The sequence below is a fragment of the Lacerta agilis genome, chromosome 12 (assembly GCF_009819535.1).
Source record: "Lacerta agilis isolate rLacAgi1 chromosome 12, rLacAgi1.pri, whole genome shotgun sequence".
Classification (NCBI taxonomy): domain Eukaryota; kingdom Metazoa; phylum Chordata; class Lepidosauria; order Squamata; family Lacertidae; genus Lacerta; species Lacerta agilis.
This window is the reverse complement of record NC_046323.1, coordinates 48,028,824-48,043,489: the sequence shown is the minus strand read 5'-3', so window position 1 is coordinate 48,043,489 and position 14,666 is coordinate 48,028,824. Positions and strand designations below refer to the sequence as shown.

General features: G+C 47.1%; 1 protein-coding gene across 1 annotated transcript in view; it reads left to right on the top strand.

The window, feature by feature from the left end:
• The window catches only part of CSRNP1 (cysteine and serine rich nuclear protein 1), a 31,042-nt gene extending 21,921 nt beyond the window's left edge, over window positions 1-9,121 (top strand). Inside the window, exons 3-5 of the mRNA XM_033165546.1 lie at window positions 5,420-5,679; window positions 6,825-7,121; window positions 7,868-9,121. Coding sequence (XP_033021437.1) covers window positions 5,420-5,679; window positions 6,825-7,121; window positions 7,868-8,917 — 1,607 coding nt within the window. The 3' untranslated portion in view covers window positions 8,918-9,121. The remainder of the gene's footprint in view (window positions 1-5,419; window positions 5,680-6,824; window positions 7,122-7,867) is intronic.
• Window positions 9,122-14,666: the final 5,545 nt, after the last annotated feature.

Genomic DNA, 14,666 nt, shown 5'->3' with positions numbered 1-14,666 from the left:
TCCTAATGGTTTCCAGTTTTGCATTTTTCACTAAACCTCTCCGCGGACTGCACCTACGTCCTGCAGAAATGCTCTCCGCTGCCCTCCCAATGAAAGGCAATCGTTTTAATCGGTAAATCTTGTACCAGACTGCTGGGACTGTTTTGCTTCTGAGGTCCACTTAGGCGACGCTTGCAAAACGGCTGCCGTCTCCCAAATGCCTTGGAAGTCTTGTAACAACAAAAGAGGCTTTCTTTTTTGTGTTCTGGCTTTTGTGCGGCAACAATGAACTTTCTGTGTTCTCCTCCTGGCTTGTTGGGGAAGTGGGGGGGGGGAAGCATTGCAAACAATTTGAAGGATGACCGCAAATGCTGAAGTCTTGATATTAACAAATATTTAACTTTATTTCTCTCTCTCTCTCGGTAATATGTGTTTATATATTTTGACATTACTGAGCAGAACTGAGAGAGACATGCCAACTGGCTGGCACGGGGGAGAAACCTTTGGATAAGCTGGCAGAAATCAAAGCGAGCTCTCTGGTGCACCACTCCAAGGGCTGGCTGATACGTTTTGCCTCCTAATGGGGCACTAGATGCGCAGAAGTCTCAGTGTGCCTGTATTGGTCACTGTCTCTTAACAGCTATCACCGGCACCTGAAGTGGAGAGCCCTCTTCTGGCCTTCATTCTTGCTCCCCATTGTTGGACAAGAAGTGCTTAGAAGCAAAAGGAAAAGGAAAACCGTCCACATCTGAACTGATTCCCAAAGCCATTTTCTTGAACATTTGGGGTTTTTTTTGGTAACTTTCCACATAACTTGTGAAGGTATCTCGCTTGCAGTGTTTAAATACAGACAGACAGACTTTTTTTAAAAAAAATAAATAAATCTTTGTTTTAAGTAGCATTTAAAGAAAAATACATTTTGGGGGTTGCAAAACTAGCTGTAGTTCAAATCGTGCAGGCATTGCACATAATCTCAGCTTCAGGAAGATCGCGGACACCTTGACTTTTTTTTTGCAAGTAGGATCAAGGTTATAGTACCTTAAATGATGACAGGCATGCTTTCTCTCCCTAGCAGAGCACCCTCGGTGGAGGTAGGAGGCGAGCTGAAAACTGGTCACTATAGATACTACATTTTTAATCCTCTGCCTGCAGATTCCTGAGCAGCTGTTGAGCTTCATTCCTCTCCCCTGAGAGGCCTGGGAGCCTCATTATTTAATATAAGGAAGAGTTGTGCCAATTTTTAAGTAAATGGATTCCAGATCGATCTGGCTAAGCCAGCACAGACGTGTCTCACGGATGCACTTAGATTGGTTTGACCCCTGCGTATCTCCATTTAATTGAATTCAGTAAATTGCCATCTTAAGCTAAACTGCTCCAAGCTAAGTATCGCGACATTATTCATAGCGGAGGGAGAGTCATTTTTGCGTGTGTTTTATTTATAGCAAAAAAAAAAAAAAACCCACAAAAAACCGAGCAAGCCCCTCGGAGACGGCTGTGAGCCCATCTTGGGCATTGAGAATCAGTGCAGGCAGGGTATTCCTGTGTTGGAAATGAGCAGCTCAAAACCGGGGAAGGAGTGTGAAGTTGTTGAATCTGCAGCCCATCTGCATAATTTGGCATCACAGGGTGAATTTGCATGCTATTTTGGAGCCACAGCAGGTGCCAGGCCACAGCTGGTGGCGACTACGCAGGGCTTCCTTTGCGATTGTCCTGGAATTTGCTGCCCCGGAGAAGGGAAAGCTCAATCCCAAAATGGCCAGAATGAGGTCGTACAGATGACGGACGATGGGAGTTTTTGAGTCTAGGATAATGTGGGGCACGGGTCGTATCCTGCCATGGCATTTGGGGGGGGGGGTGGGAGGGCAGGACGGGACATGACAAAGACGATATAAAACTTGCGGTCCCCAAACTTTGTATTAACTTTTTACAGGGATTTTTTTAAATCAGCGAGAGGGAGAACTGAGGCATATGCTAGCAGTTCGCCGAAAGGGTGATCCCACATTGTTAGTTTTTAACCTTATTAAATATATATCCTGCCTTTCCTCCAGGGAGCTCAAAGGCAGAATACACGATAATCTTCCCCACAAAAACCCTGTGAGGTAGGTTAGGCTGAGAGAAAGCAGCAACCGGCCTGAGGTCACCCAGCGAACTTTGCAGCCGAGTGGGGATTCGAACCCTGGTCTCCCAGCACCTAGCCCGGCACGCTAACCACTACACCACACTGGCTTTCAAGCACTTGCTCTGTGGTGCTCTTACCCAGAAGAGGGGTGTGTGTGTGTGGCTCAGTGACTTGCTGAGTGCAAGTTTAATGGGGGGGTAAGATTTGAACCCAGGTCACACAGTTACCTGGTGGCAGAGCTTTCTTTATTTCTGCAAGAAAACCCTGACGCGGTTGAGCTTTGCAACCGCTTGCCACCCCCTGTGAGAATCGCAGGCTGCATTTCTGCATCTCCGGGGGTTGGTTCCTCGCTGCTGACACACTTGCATGTTTGTGTGTACCTGGTGGGGGTTTATTTTTTTTGGGGGGGGGGTTTAAAGCCTCTTTTTCATTTGAAATTTGCATTAGGCGGAAGTACCTGATTGCACTGGTAAGGTTAAACATTAAACCTCCCCCCCCAAAAAAAAATACATAAAACGCTTTTAAGATAAACCAGGCACTTGAGCTAGCCATGTTTACATTGGGATCACCTGCCTATGAAGAGGAATGGCTCTGCAGCTGCTTTTAAATTAGCCCCTGGAGATTACGCTTGTAGATTTACAGTTCCTCCCAGCGGGCAGCAAAGGAAATGTCCTCAAAGCAGCTGTTTTGATGATCTTGTGTTCTCTCTCTCTCTCTCTCCCTGCCCCTCGCAAGAAGCTTCAGCAACAAAACTGTTTGGGTGCCTGGTGTGTTTCCTTTTTAAGTAAAGTGGGCGGATGGGGGGGGGGGAGAGAAATCTGGTCTGCAAAAAAAGCCCTCCCCGAATCCCTTGGCTTGACAGTGCGCAGATGGCGCGCTTAGACGGCCGGTGTAACGTGCAGTGAATATTTCATGTCCCTGGTTGCTGTCGGGGGGAAACACGTTTCCTTGAGAAAACTGTCACGAGCCCAGGAACGCGGTTGCGTCTTGCGGAATCGGCTGGCTGGCAGGACGGCGTGTGTGTGTGTGTGAGAGAGAGAGAGACGGCGCAAGTCTCCCGGCCGAAACGAGAGCCGACGCAAATGTGCAGCAGCGTATAGTACAGACCGGGGTGGGTGGGTGGGGAGGGACACAGTGTAATATTTCCACATGTGCCTGGGTCGGAGGCCAAAATTGGTCCGGCTTGCATTTAAAAGCTGAAGCTGCCGGATTTTGCACCTTCCGAAATAAGAGGCGAACCCAAACTCATCCGCCCTTCGAAATTTCCCTCTTCCTGAATTTGGCAGTGCGGTTCTCCGGCTGAGCAAAAATGCACACGTGCATAAATTTTACATCTATCGCAGAGGACATAGCTAAACAGAAAGGCCCTGCACACGGGGAAATGGCTTTGCAAAAACATGTGTGCAAGTTAGGAGGATAAAATACTGGTGGGTTTTCATGGAGGCTTGTTTGTTTTAAGAAAAACTGAAGTGGAAGTGTGGAGAGCTGAGCTTAAGATGGGGAAAAAACAAGAAACTGCAACGGTGATTGATAGCTTTGCCCTTCCTTCCCTAGTTGCAGCAGGGGCTGCTGCCGCCCCTAGAGGTGGGTAGAGCATTGCAGTCCAGACTGTTTGCAGAGATGTCCCCTGCTTTGTCTGACTTGCAGGCTGAGCTGGGTGACCTGAGGGGAGCTGTCTGCTCTCAGCACTTGCTGATCTACCTTGCAAGGTTGTTGCCAGGAAGATTTATTATTATTATTATTATTATTATTATTATTATTATTATTATTTTATTTATGTCCCGCCCTGCCAAACCGGGCTCAGGGCGGCTAACACCAATAAAATCACAACAAAAACATAAAACAATTCATTAAAATACAGATTAAAATACAATTTAAAATTTAATTTGGACTGCAGCCTCATTTTTAAATAGCCCACCAATCACACCAAAAGAATGAAACACCAGGGTTAAACTGAAACCAACCCAAAGGCCAGGTGGAACAGCTCCGTCTTGCAGGCCCTGCGGAAAGATGCCAAATCCCGCAGGGCCCTGGTCTCTTGTGACAGACCGTTCCACCAAGTCGGGGCCAGTACTGAGAAGGCCCCGGCCCTAGTTGAAGCCAACCTAGCATCCTTGTGGCTCAGGACCTCCAACAAATTATTATTTGAGGACCTTAAGGTCCTACCCGTGACATACCAGGAGAGGTGGTCCCTTAGGTAGGAGAGCATGAAAGGCTTTGGACCCTTAAAAGCACTATGAATAAGGGTGTCAAGAGGATGAAACAATTATATAACGGATGCCTGCTCTAGATGAGCTGTCTTTTCTTCTGTTTTAATTTTATGCATGGGTCTTTCAAGGCAGTTGGTTAACACTTTTTTTTAAAAAAAAAAAACCACTTTGAAAAATTAAGTAAAAAAAAGGAAAGCAAAAAACCCAGCACTTCATTTTTAATAAAAGGCAGTGCGGTTTAGTGGTTAAGAGTTTTGGACTAGCCCCAGCCAAACCTAGGTTTGAATCCTTATTGTAAGGGAAACAGTCCCCCCCCCCCCGTTTCCGTTATCGCCATCAGAAACTCTTCAACCCTCAACACTTGCACCGATGTCTAAGTGCAGTGACATCATAATATGCCTGAGCAGCTAGATTTCTGCTTGTGGGGAAATGGTTCCTTCTCCCACCCCCAACCTGTCTGTTTTTGGAGTCTTGTATTATTATTTATTATGATGATTTATTGAATTTATATACCGCTTTATGCTCGGAGGTCTCAGGCCGGTTCACAGAATAAAATCAAAATATAAAACCACAAAATACGTAATCAAAATAAAAACAACCCACTACCCTCCCCCCAAAAAACCCACATTTTAAAAGAGCATAGAACATCAAATCAGATCAACCAAAGGTCTGGTTAAAAAGGAACGTTTTTGCCTGGCACCTAAAGGTGTATTATGAAGGTGCCATGCGAACTTCCCTGGGGAGCCACTGCAGAGAAGGCCCCATTCTCAAGTTGCCACCCTCTGGACCTCTCAAGGAGGAGGCACACAAAGAAGGGCCTCAGAAGATGATCTTAGGGTCTGGGTAGGTTCATACGGAAAGAGGCAGTCCTTGAGGTATTGCGGTCCTGGAGACCTTTTGTTAAAAGACACTTCAGTGTTGTAAACTGTTTCCCGCTCTTGGTTTTCGAAAAGGCAGGTTTCTAGCCCCCAGTGGTGCAGATGGGAGAGTGAAGATGGAAACAGTAAAGATTCATTCTCTCTTGATACCCTGTTCTCGGTCATTGATGATGCCCTTGACCCATTGCGGCAAGCGCTCACCTCGCGGCTTCTTCTTCTTTCCTCTCTCCCAGCAACCTCCATCCTGAAGAAAAGCAAACGGTTGAAGCGCAACAATGTGGAGTTTGACCGGGTCACCGTCTTCTACTTCCAGCGCTGCCAGGGCTTCACCAGCGTGCCCAGCCGCGGGGGCTGCACCTTGGGCATGGTGAGCAAGCACGGCTTCTCCCGGGAGTTCACGCTGGCCGAGTTTTCCAAGGAGCAAGAGGCCGTCCGGCGGGAGAAGCTCAAGGAGCGGTTGAAAGAGGAGAAGCTGGAAGCCCTGAAGTGGAAAGTAAGTGGCGGGCATGCAGAAGGCTGCTCTGGGTTTAACACACAGAGGTGCCTCAAGACTCTATCCCCAGGAACCTCATCATTAATTTTTTAAAAGAAATTTTTTATTTGGGTTTTCAGATTAAAATTTTACAGTCACATATCCAACATACAACATAAAAACCAAGATTCCAAGGAACCTCTTGGACTTCCCTCCTCCCCTTCTGTGGGTCCTCCTGTTAATCATTTCCTCCTGCATCTCTTACGATAATCCAAATCTTTCCTCTCCCCATTGTATCCAAAATTCACCATTAAACTACAAGTGGTGTTCCAATCCTACTGACGATTTTAACTGTTTAGAATGGTCTTTAAGATAAGTTATAATTCTCCCCCCCCCCCCGTTCCTTGTTTAAATTTTGGTCTTCCTGATTTTTGATTCTTCCGGTCATTTTAGCTGTTTCGGCATAAGCCATCAGCTTTTGATCTGCCATTCTTCTCTGGTGGGGACTTTATCTTCTTTCCATCTCTGGGAAAGACTCCGTCAACTTGCCTCTCTTTGCTCCGCTCTCTTCATACCTCTTCTGGTTCTGGGAGACCAGCGGGGAGGGGGGGGGGAGCTGACTGCAGCAGGAGGGGGAGATTCCCTGGAGTCTTCAACAGCCGGCCTCCTCTCTTGTTTCCTGGCCCTCCTTCTTCCAGCCTCTGATTCTGGACTGCTCTTTGCCCCCACACTCTTCCTGCTCACTAAGCCCTGTTGCCTCTTCAGCTTCTGATAACACCACCTTCCAATCTTCTCCCTGTCGTCCCACCACCAGTCCCTTCTTCCCTTGGGGGTTCCCCAGCTCCCTCCAGCCTGTCCTTGACAGGTGGTTGGAGATGTGAAGTTCCTTCTCTGCTGGAAAGAGCAGGAGGCCAGCCTTCTTCAACCGGACATCTGCCAGGTGCAGTGAACTACAACCTGTGCTGGCCAGGGCTGATGGGAGTTGTAGTCCAAATCGCTTGAAGCGGCGGCTGGCTGAGGAAGGCTGGCCTAGACAATACTGCTCTAGACAGACGACCTGATCCAAGCAATGGTTGCTGATCATTGTTGCCTCGCCTATTAAGAAGGGATTTCTGATTTCCAGGTGGTGCTTCCGCTTCTAACACAAGTTTCCTTTCTCCAAACAGCTCACCATGAACGGTACGAAGGAGTCGGAGGAAGCCAACCAGCTCACCACAGAAGACATCTCTGACGATGACATTGACGCCGGCGCCACCGAGCTGGAAGATGGCTTCTTCCTCCAGCCGTATCCAGCCAAGAAGAGGCGGGCTCTGCTCAAGGCCATGGGCGTCAAGAAGATCGACAAGGAGGAGAAGAGGGAGCTCCATAGCATCCGCCTCTCCCGGGAAGACTGCGGCTGCGACTGCCAGGAGTTCTGCGACCCCGAGACGTGTAGCTGCAGCCTGGCGGGCATTAAATGTCAGGTGTGTGTGAGGAGGGGCCTTCTTGGCTGGGTTACTTGCAGGGAAGAGAGCTTATGGGACCCAGTGTGGGGAAAGCCCTGGGAGAAGCTGGTCTTCCGCTCCTTCTGGGCCTGAGAAGGAATGATAATAATAATGAATAATAATAATTTATTATTTATACCCCGTCCATGTGGCTGGGTTTCCCCAGCCACTCTGGGCGGCTCCCAACAGAATATTATAAACCTAAGGGATCTCAAAGCGGCTCACATTCTCCTTTCCCTTCCTCCCCCACAACAAACACTCTGTGAGGTGAGTGGGGCTGAGAGACTTCAGAGAAGTGTGACTAGCCCAAGGTCACCCAGCAGCTGCATGTGGAGGAGCGGAGACGCGAACCCGGTTCCCCAGATTACGAGTCTACCGCTCTTAACCACTACACCACACTGGCTCTCTTGATATCTAAAGGGAGAGTTTTTCACAGGGAGGGCGCCACTACCGAGAAGGCCCTCTGCCTGGTTCCCTGTAACCTCACTTCTCGCAGTGAGGGAACCGCCAGAAGAATAACAGCACAGCGCTATTAAAAGCCCTTTCCTTAATTTTTTGTTGTTGAATAAAACAAAGAAAAATGCATGTGTCGGACTTGACGGGCTAAAAGCAAACAGTTGAACCAGTTAATGAACAGGTCCTCGTTAGGTGTTTTTTTTTTAAATAAAAAATAAGGCTTAAAGGTAGAGGCCATGTGACTAACATCTAGTCCTTCTTCTCCCCAGATGGATCACACGTCATTTCCCTGCGGCTGCACAAAGGACGGCTGCGGCAACACAGAGGGCCGGATCGAGTTCAACCAAGCCCGGGTGCAGACGCACTTTATCCACACCATTATGAAGCTGGAGCTGGAGAAGAACCAGCCCAGCCCTGAGAGGAGCCCGGAGCCCGAGCCCCTCTTCCGGGACCGGCTGCACCCCTTTGGGTGCCCCGTGGGCAAGGCGGCGTTTGAGGAGAGGACGGTGCCCCTGGCGCCCGCCTTCCAGTTCAGCACGGACCTGGAGGCCGTCGGCGAGAACAGCTGCAGCAGCGACATGACCGACTCCTCGGCGTCGTCCAACCAGAGCGAGGACCTGGAGGAGCCCTACGAGGCCGCCCCCTCCGAGAAGTCGCAGTCGGACGTGGACGACGACGGCCTGGCCCGCATCCTCCACTTCAACGACTCCGACACGGAGGACGACGACAGCAGCGCCGCCAGCAACTGCCAGGACAACCTGAGCTCCTTCCACCCCACCGGCTTCTTCAGCGTGGACGTGGAGAACCAGTGCGCCACCGGGAAGTTTGGCCCTGGCCACCCCTTGAGCCATTCGGCGAACATCACGGGGTGTTTGGACGAGAACGCCAACCAGGGGGTGAGCTGTTTTCTCGAGGAAACTTCGCCCAGGGCAGCACAGGCTGGGGGAGTTCCTTCCTGTCCCCCCTCTTCTTCCTCCTCCACCGCCGCCGCCTCCTCAGTGGAGCAAGGCTCCAGGAGCTACATGGATCTGAGCCTCTCCTCGGACTCTCTGGATTTCTTCCAGTCCTTCTCGGACTACAACCTTGGACCTCTTTACAATTCTTTGAAGGAATACGAGAACCTGGACAACTTTTCGGCGCTGCAGCTCCAGTTGCCGAATTTCCCGAGCTTGCCCCAGCCTGGGGATCAGAGCCCGTGCTTTCTGGAGTCCCTCATTGGCCTGTCCGAATCTGTCCCAGAAACCCCGGCGCCTTTTACAGACAATCAGCTCCTAGAAGATGCCATTAAATCATCTCTCATGGAAACAGTGAAGGTTTAAATGCTTTTGTTTTTTGGAAAACCCGAGGAGGGGGGAAACACCCGCGAGAAACTGCCAACCCCTTGTGCATAAACACCCCTTCCCGGAAGAGAAGGAAATGCCACATCATATTTTGTTCCTTTTTTCCCAGATACTTTGGAGGAAAACAAAACAAACTGCAGCCGCAATCAGTTTTCTTGCTGTTTGTGCAAAAACTCTCAGCGTCGGGGTTTGGGGTGGGGGTGGGTGGTGGAAGACAATTTTTGCTAAACACAATTTACCTGCATTTTGTATTTTGGGGTGGGAGGCACGTAAGGGAGGGGCGGGGAAAGACCTCGTGAGAAATAACGTTGCTCGTCCACAAAGCACCTTCTGTGAACGTTTTCAAATGCTTGCGGACAATTTTCTCAAGCTACTTTGGGAAGTATAAGTATATATAATTATATTTATTGTGGGGGGTGGGGAGGGAATGATTTGCTGAAGAGTTTGCTCTTGCTTAAATGGGAAGAGGTTTACAAGGAAGCAGAATAAATGACACACACACACACACACACACTATAAAAACGTAATTCCCCCCCCTGCCCTCTATTTATTGCAAACCTCCACAGTTTTCAAGTAGCCTCCGAAGCTTGAACTGAGCGTCGAATCTTATTTAAATTAGTCATACCTCAGATGTATTATGTGTACAATCATTATTATTATTATTTTGCATAATATATCTGTATTTTATTTATTACCTGTTCATGCCTGGGTAGGACTGTGGTTTATCAAGGACCTGCAAATAGCCCAAGCCTGCCTCAGTGGGTCACTTTGTTCAGATAGTCCATTTCCCCCTCTGGGTTAAAACTCTGAGGAGGTGTTATACTTTCAAGGAGGTAAAACACAACCCCCCATCCCCTGCCATTCACATAAGCCCCATAACCACACTACAAACCATTCTGGGCTTCTAAGTGGAACTTCTGAGGACTTTTGTCATCTTGGGAGAGAGTTGAGAAGACTCCTTGGGAGATTCCCCAGCCCCTCTTCTTGGATCGGGGAAGGGAGAGCCTGTGGGTCTCCTGGATGTTGCCAGACTAGGACTCCCATCATTGCTGACTTGGGCGTGATGGGAACCAGGGAAGCTTCAGGAGTTATGGAGCTCCGTCTCTTCCTTAGTGGACCACAGAGGTTACTATTAGGAGGTTGGTTTTTTAAATCTGCGCAGTAGCTTTGCAGTGCAAGATAATTAATGGGGAAGTGGGGAGTGTCGTTGCCACAGGTGGTGCAAGTGAGAGGGTCTCTCTTTGGGCCACACACCTGTGGGGTAGGAAGAGGGCCTTTGAATTTCTGAGCATGCAGCACGTTGGCTGCTGCAGCTGAGCGTGAAAGACGCTCTCTGTGCATCAGTCCAGTGCTACGTTCCGCAGGACTCCAGCGTTTCATCCCAAGGTTGCATAACCATTTCGAAAAATGAAATCACAGCTCCATTCTTTTGTGTGCGATGTCCGTAATTCTGCCAGGGGCAATTATAAGGTGCCCGGGAACTATGAGGAGAGAGAGAGAGAATAGTATGAACTATTTAAAGGAGAGAGAGAGGAAAGGTTAAAATGGTGTGGTAAATTATTTTGTAATTTATTTAATGTCCTTAAGGATTTGGCCATGAGATTATTATTATTATTTTTTTTGATAGAACCAATCTGATCTATTACTATGCTGCCTGAATATATAGAGGAGCCAATTCTGGAGCTGCCAAGGTTGCAATTTTTTAGAGGAATGGAAAGAGCAAAAATTGCAAAAAAAGGGGGGGAGGGCAAAAGACTGTGCTTGCAAGCCTCAGGGTGCTTTGGGATATCTTTGGGGGTGTTAACCCACAATCTTTAGCCAGGCACTGCAGTTTCAGTACAGACTGCCCATGGCGCTCTTAGCAGGAGAAGGCAGAATCATCCAGATAAATTGTACACCTCTTCACCTCTAGTGAACTAGAATTCCACTTACTGGAACAGGTCAAGGATGGAGCTGCGCTGTGGTTTTATATATATATTTAAATAACTGGAATTCTTGCCTCTCCTGAGATTGTAAGACCTGCAGTTTGACTTCCCAGAGATGTACAAAGCACCCAGAATTCCTTCCAAGTGGGAACCTTTTGGTTGGAAAGACTTTGCCCCATCTGGTCTGTGCAAAGAGAGGGTCCCCCCCCTTTAACAAACCTGAGTGGTAAAGAGAAAATGTCTACAGAATAATCTGGCACCTAGTGCAAAGGGGTTATCCCACTGTGAGAAAACTTTAAACATCTGCTTAACTTTTTAAAACTATACATACGTATATATACACCGTTTTTTATTTAATTTGTGGGAGTCTTTTAAAATAAAATAAAAACCCTCGGCCTACTTTTTTTTAAAAAAAAATGCTTTGGCACATTTGGGGATGTTTTTTTGGTACTGCTTTTTCTATTTTTGTTTTCATTCTTTGGCACTAAAGCAACAATTTTTAGAACATTCCTGCGTTTCTTTGCATACGTCATTTTAAAATGAATGTTGGGAGATTGAGGGTGTTAGGAAACCCTCCTGCCTTCATGATCCTCCCCCCTCTAATTTATTCATTTGTTTGTTTTGTTTTCTTGGTGCCAACTTCCTGCTCCTTCTCACCCCAGGGTGCACTGATTTGTAAATAGATATATATTTTCCCCCCTTCTGTATCTTGTATAAAATGTTGCCTGTTCACCCCGTTTTCTTTTTAAAAGAAGAGAAAAGAGAGAAACCTGAAAAACAAAATTGGGTATTTATTGACACAATCTGTAATTATCTAATGTATTGATTGGAACTCTTTGGTTTCAACAACTTTGTTTGCTTTCTCTCAGTGTGTGTGTATATGTGTATACACACGTATACAGGTGAAACTCGAAAAATTAGAATATCGTGGAAAGGTTCGTTTCTTTCAGTAATTCAACTTAAAAGGTGAAACTAATATATGAGATAGACTCATGACATGCAAAGTGAGATATGCCAAGCCTTTATTTGTTATAATTGTGATGATTATGGCGTACAGCTGATGAGAACCCCAAATTAACAATTTCAACTTTGGGGTTTTCATCAGCTGTACGCCATAATCATCACATTTATAACAAATAAAGGCTTGACATATCTCACTTTGCATGTCATGAGTCTATCTCATATATTATAATCACAATTATAACAAACAAAGGCTTGACACATCTCACTTTGCATGTCATGAGTCTATCTCATATATTAAACCCCAGTAGCTAATAAAAACAATTGCTTACATAAGTGGACCTTTCCACGATATTCTAGTTTTTCGAGTTTCACCTGTATATAGTGCTTAACGGTGCCGAAAAAGGTACCAGTTTAAAATACTTTTATTTTTAACCCCCTTCCCCCAAATTTTCATTTGTAAGTAAAACGAAAAAAGAAAAAAAACATCCTTTGCCTACAAGCTGCTGTCTCTCATTTCATACAAGCAATATGAAGAAAATTTCATTACACTTTCAATAAAGCAAACTCTTTTTTTGGTTTGGAACATTTGGTGCGTGTGCTCCTTTTCGACGTGGGGGTGGGGAGAGAAGCGGGTTAGTGGAAATCTAAATCTCTGTCCGGCAAAAGGCCCAGCAGTGGTTGCCTTTCACAACTTGCCGTTCGGGGCTGCCAACTTCTGGGTTGTGTGTGGCCAGAATGGGGTACCCAAGGGCCTGTATAGAGTCCTTATGTAGGTTTTCTATTGGTAGGAGAAAATAACAGAGGCCAACCAGAGAACATTGAGAAGCAAAGCAGCCAGTAAGCCTGGTCTTTATTAAACTGTTTCAACAGGGTCCCCCCACTCCCGACCACCCCCCAAAACATACATACATACATCACAGAAAAGAGGTGGTCCCCAGCAGAAATTTGAGTGTGTTGCTTCTCTGCTGTCTGCCAGGATACCTGATAATGCCTTTTCTGGGTAGCCTGGCCATTCCTTTGAGAAGGTAAATACTTATGTAGTTCCTGAATCTCTTACGCATATTGATAGTGTGCTCAGCTTAACAGATACTTTCTAGACTGTATTTACAGGGAGCTGTAAGCCCCTACAGTCCAAAGACAATTGGAAAACTTTCCCCATTTCCTTCCTCCTTGCAGAGAAATATTTGAGGTCAACTTGGGAGAGTCAAAATGGCTTCAGGATTCTTCTGTACTATTTCAGACGAGGTTTATATACTTATGTATGTGTTTGCCTTGTACATTTACGAACAAGATAGATAGATAGATAGATAGATAGATAGACCTTAGAATTCCTATAACACTAGGACACAGAGTAGCTAGTGAGGAGGTCAAAAATCAGGCTGAATTGGACACCTCTTGCGACGAACCTCCCTGCCAACTACCCCTCTGTTACCAAGTGTATTACTTCTGAGGTGTTCAGGGTCACTTTTTCCATACACCCCACCTCGATCCTTGAGATCCGTCTGTGTGGATAATCCCCTTTTATCCTCCCCTTGAGTGAAACTCCAAGACACAAACTATCACCCTGCAGGTCAGTTTTGTCTTTTCCCTGCGTTCACCTCATGAGCATCCATATATCGCTGGACCAAATAAATGCCTCTTTTCTCTTGGCTCAACAAAAACAAATCTTATTTCAGAACATCGTGCTTCACGTATTTCGATAGTTCATCAGCTTAGTAGCATCTAACATATTAACTCTTTCAGTATAACCGACTAATCTTCATCCTATCCTAGCCTAACCACCACTATCCTGGCCCCACACCCCTCTTCTCCCTGTCTCCACACACACCCTCCCTCTTCTCCAACTGCCAAACCGGCTGGTCCCTCCTTTTAAACCGGGGATCGCCCCGCCCCCAAAGGATGAACTGTCCGTCAAAAATGAAGGTGGCTTAACTCTTTCGGCGCTGGGCTGTCATACATCCTCCATCTTAGGGCCAATCCGTCACACCTCTCTTGGGACTCTGGGTAGGTGGCGTTTGCTGCACAGGGAAATCACCGTCTTCCAAAATGGCTGGGGGGAGAGGCTGTCTGCTTGACGCCTCCTCGGACCTGCTGCATCCACTGTATGGGTGGATCTTGCCCGCAAGTCAATTGGGGCATAGGTATGGGGGCCGTGCCCTGCCAACCCTGCTGTATTCAGGAGAGTGACCTCCCTCTTGGCAAACTGACATAGGATTTACCACACAACCAGGCTGCTAGGAGCCTGCTCAGTGGGGGCACAGGCGAGGACCTTGCTATGGTTAATCAGCTGCCAAATTGGGGGCTGTCTTGCAGGTTTTTGCCTACCTCTTGGCGGCTGTCATAGCTTCTGTGGGGTTGTGGCACCTGATCCATGTCTGGGGCGACTTCCCAGCGCTGGGTGTATTTTAACCACGTTGCATCAGTACGCTGCATAGCCACGCCTCTCCAGGCTGTTTTAATGGGAGGTGCCGCATCACTGGCTTATTTTCGGGGAACGGCTTATATTTCGCAAACGCATAGAAATCCTGCTATGGCTTATTTTATGGCCATGTCTTATTTTAGGAGAAACACGGTAAATGCGTTGACATTGCTGCATCACAATACCTGATTTACAGATGGGAAAAACGCAGTAATTTTGAGCAGGTTTTCTTCTGGGCAATAAAACACTGGGTGAATCTGGACTAATATCGCCACCCCTTGAGCCCCTTATTGGTTACATTCACACGACACACTTAAAGCACATGCTTTCCCTCAATAATCCTGGGAACTGTAGTTTCTTAAGGGCGCTAGGAATTAGTAGCTCTGAAGGTATAGTTCCCATGGTTCTTAAGAGTATGTGC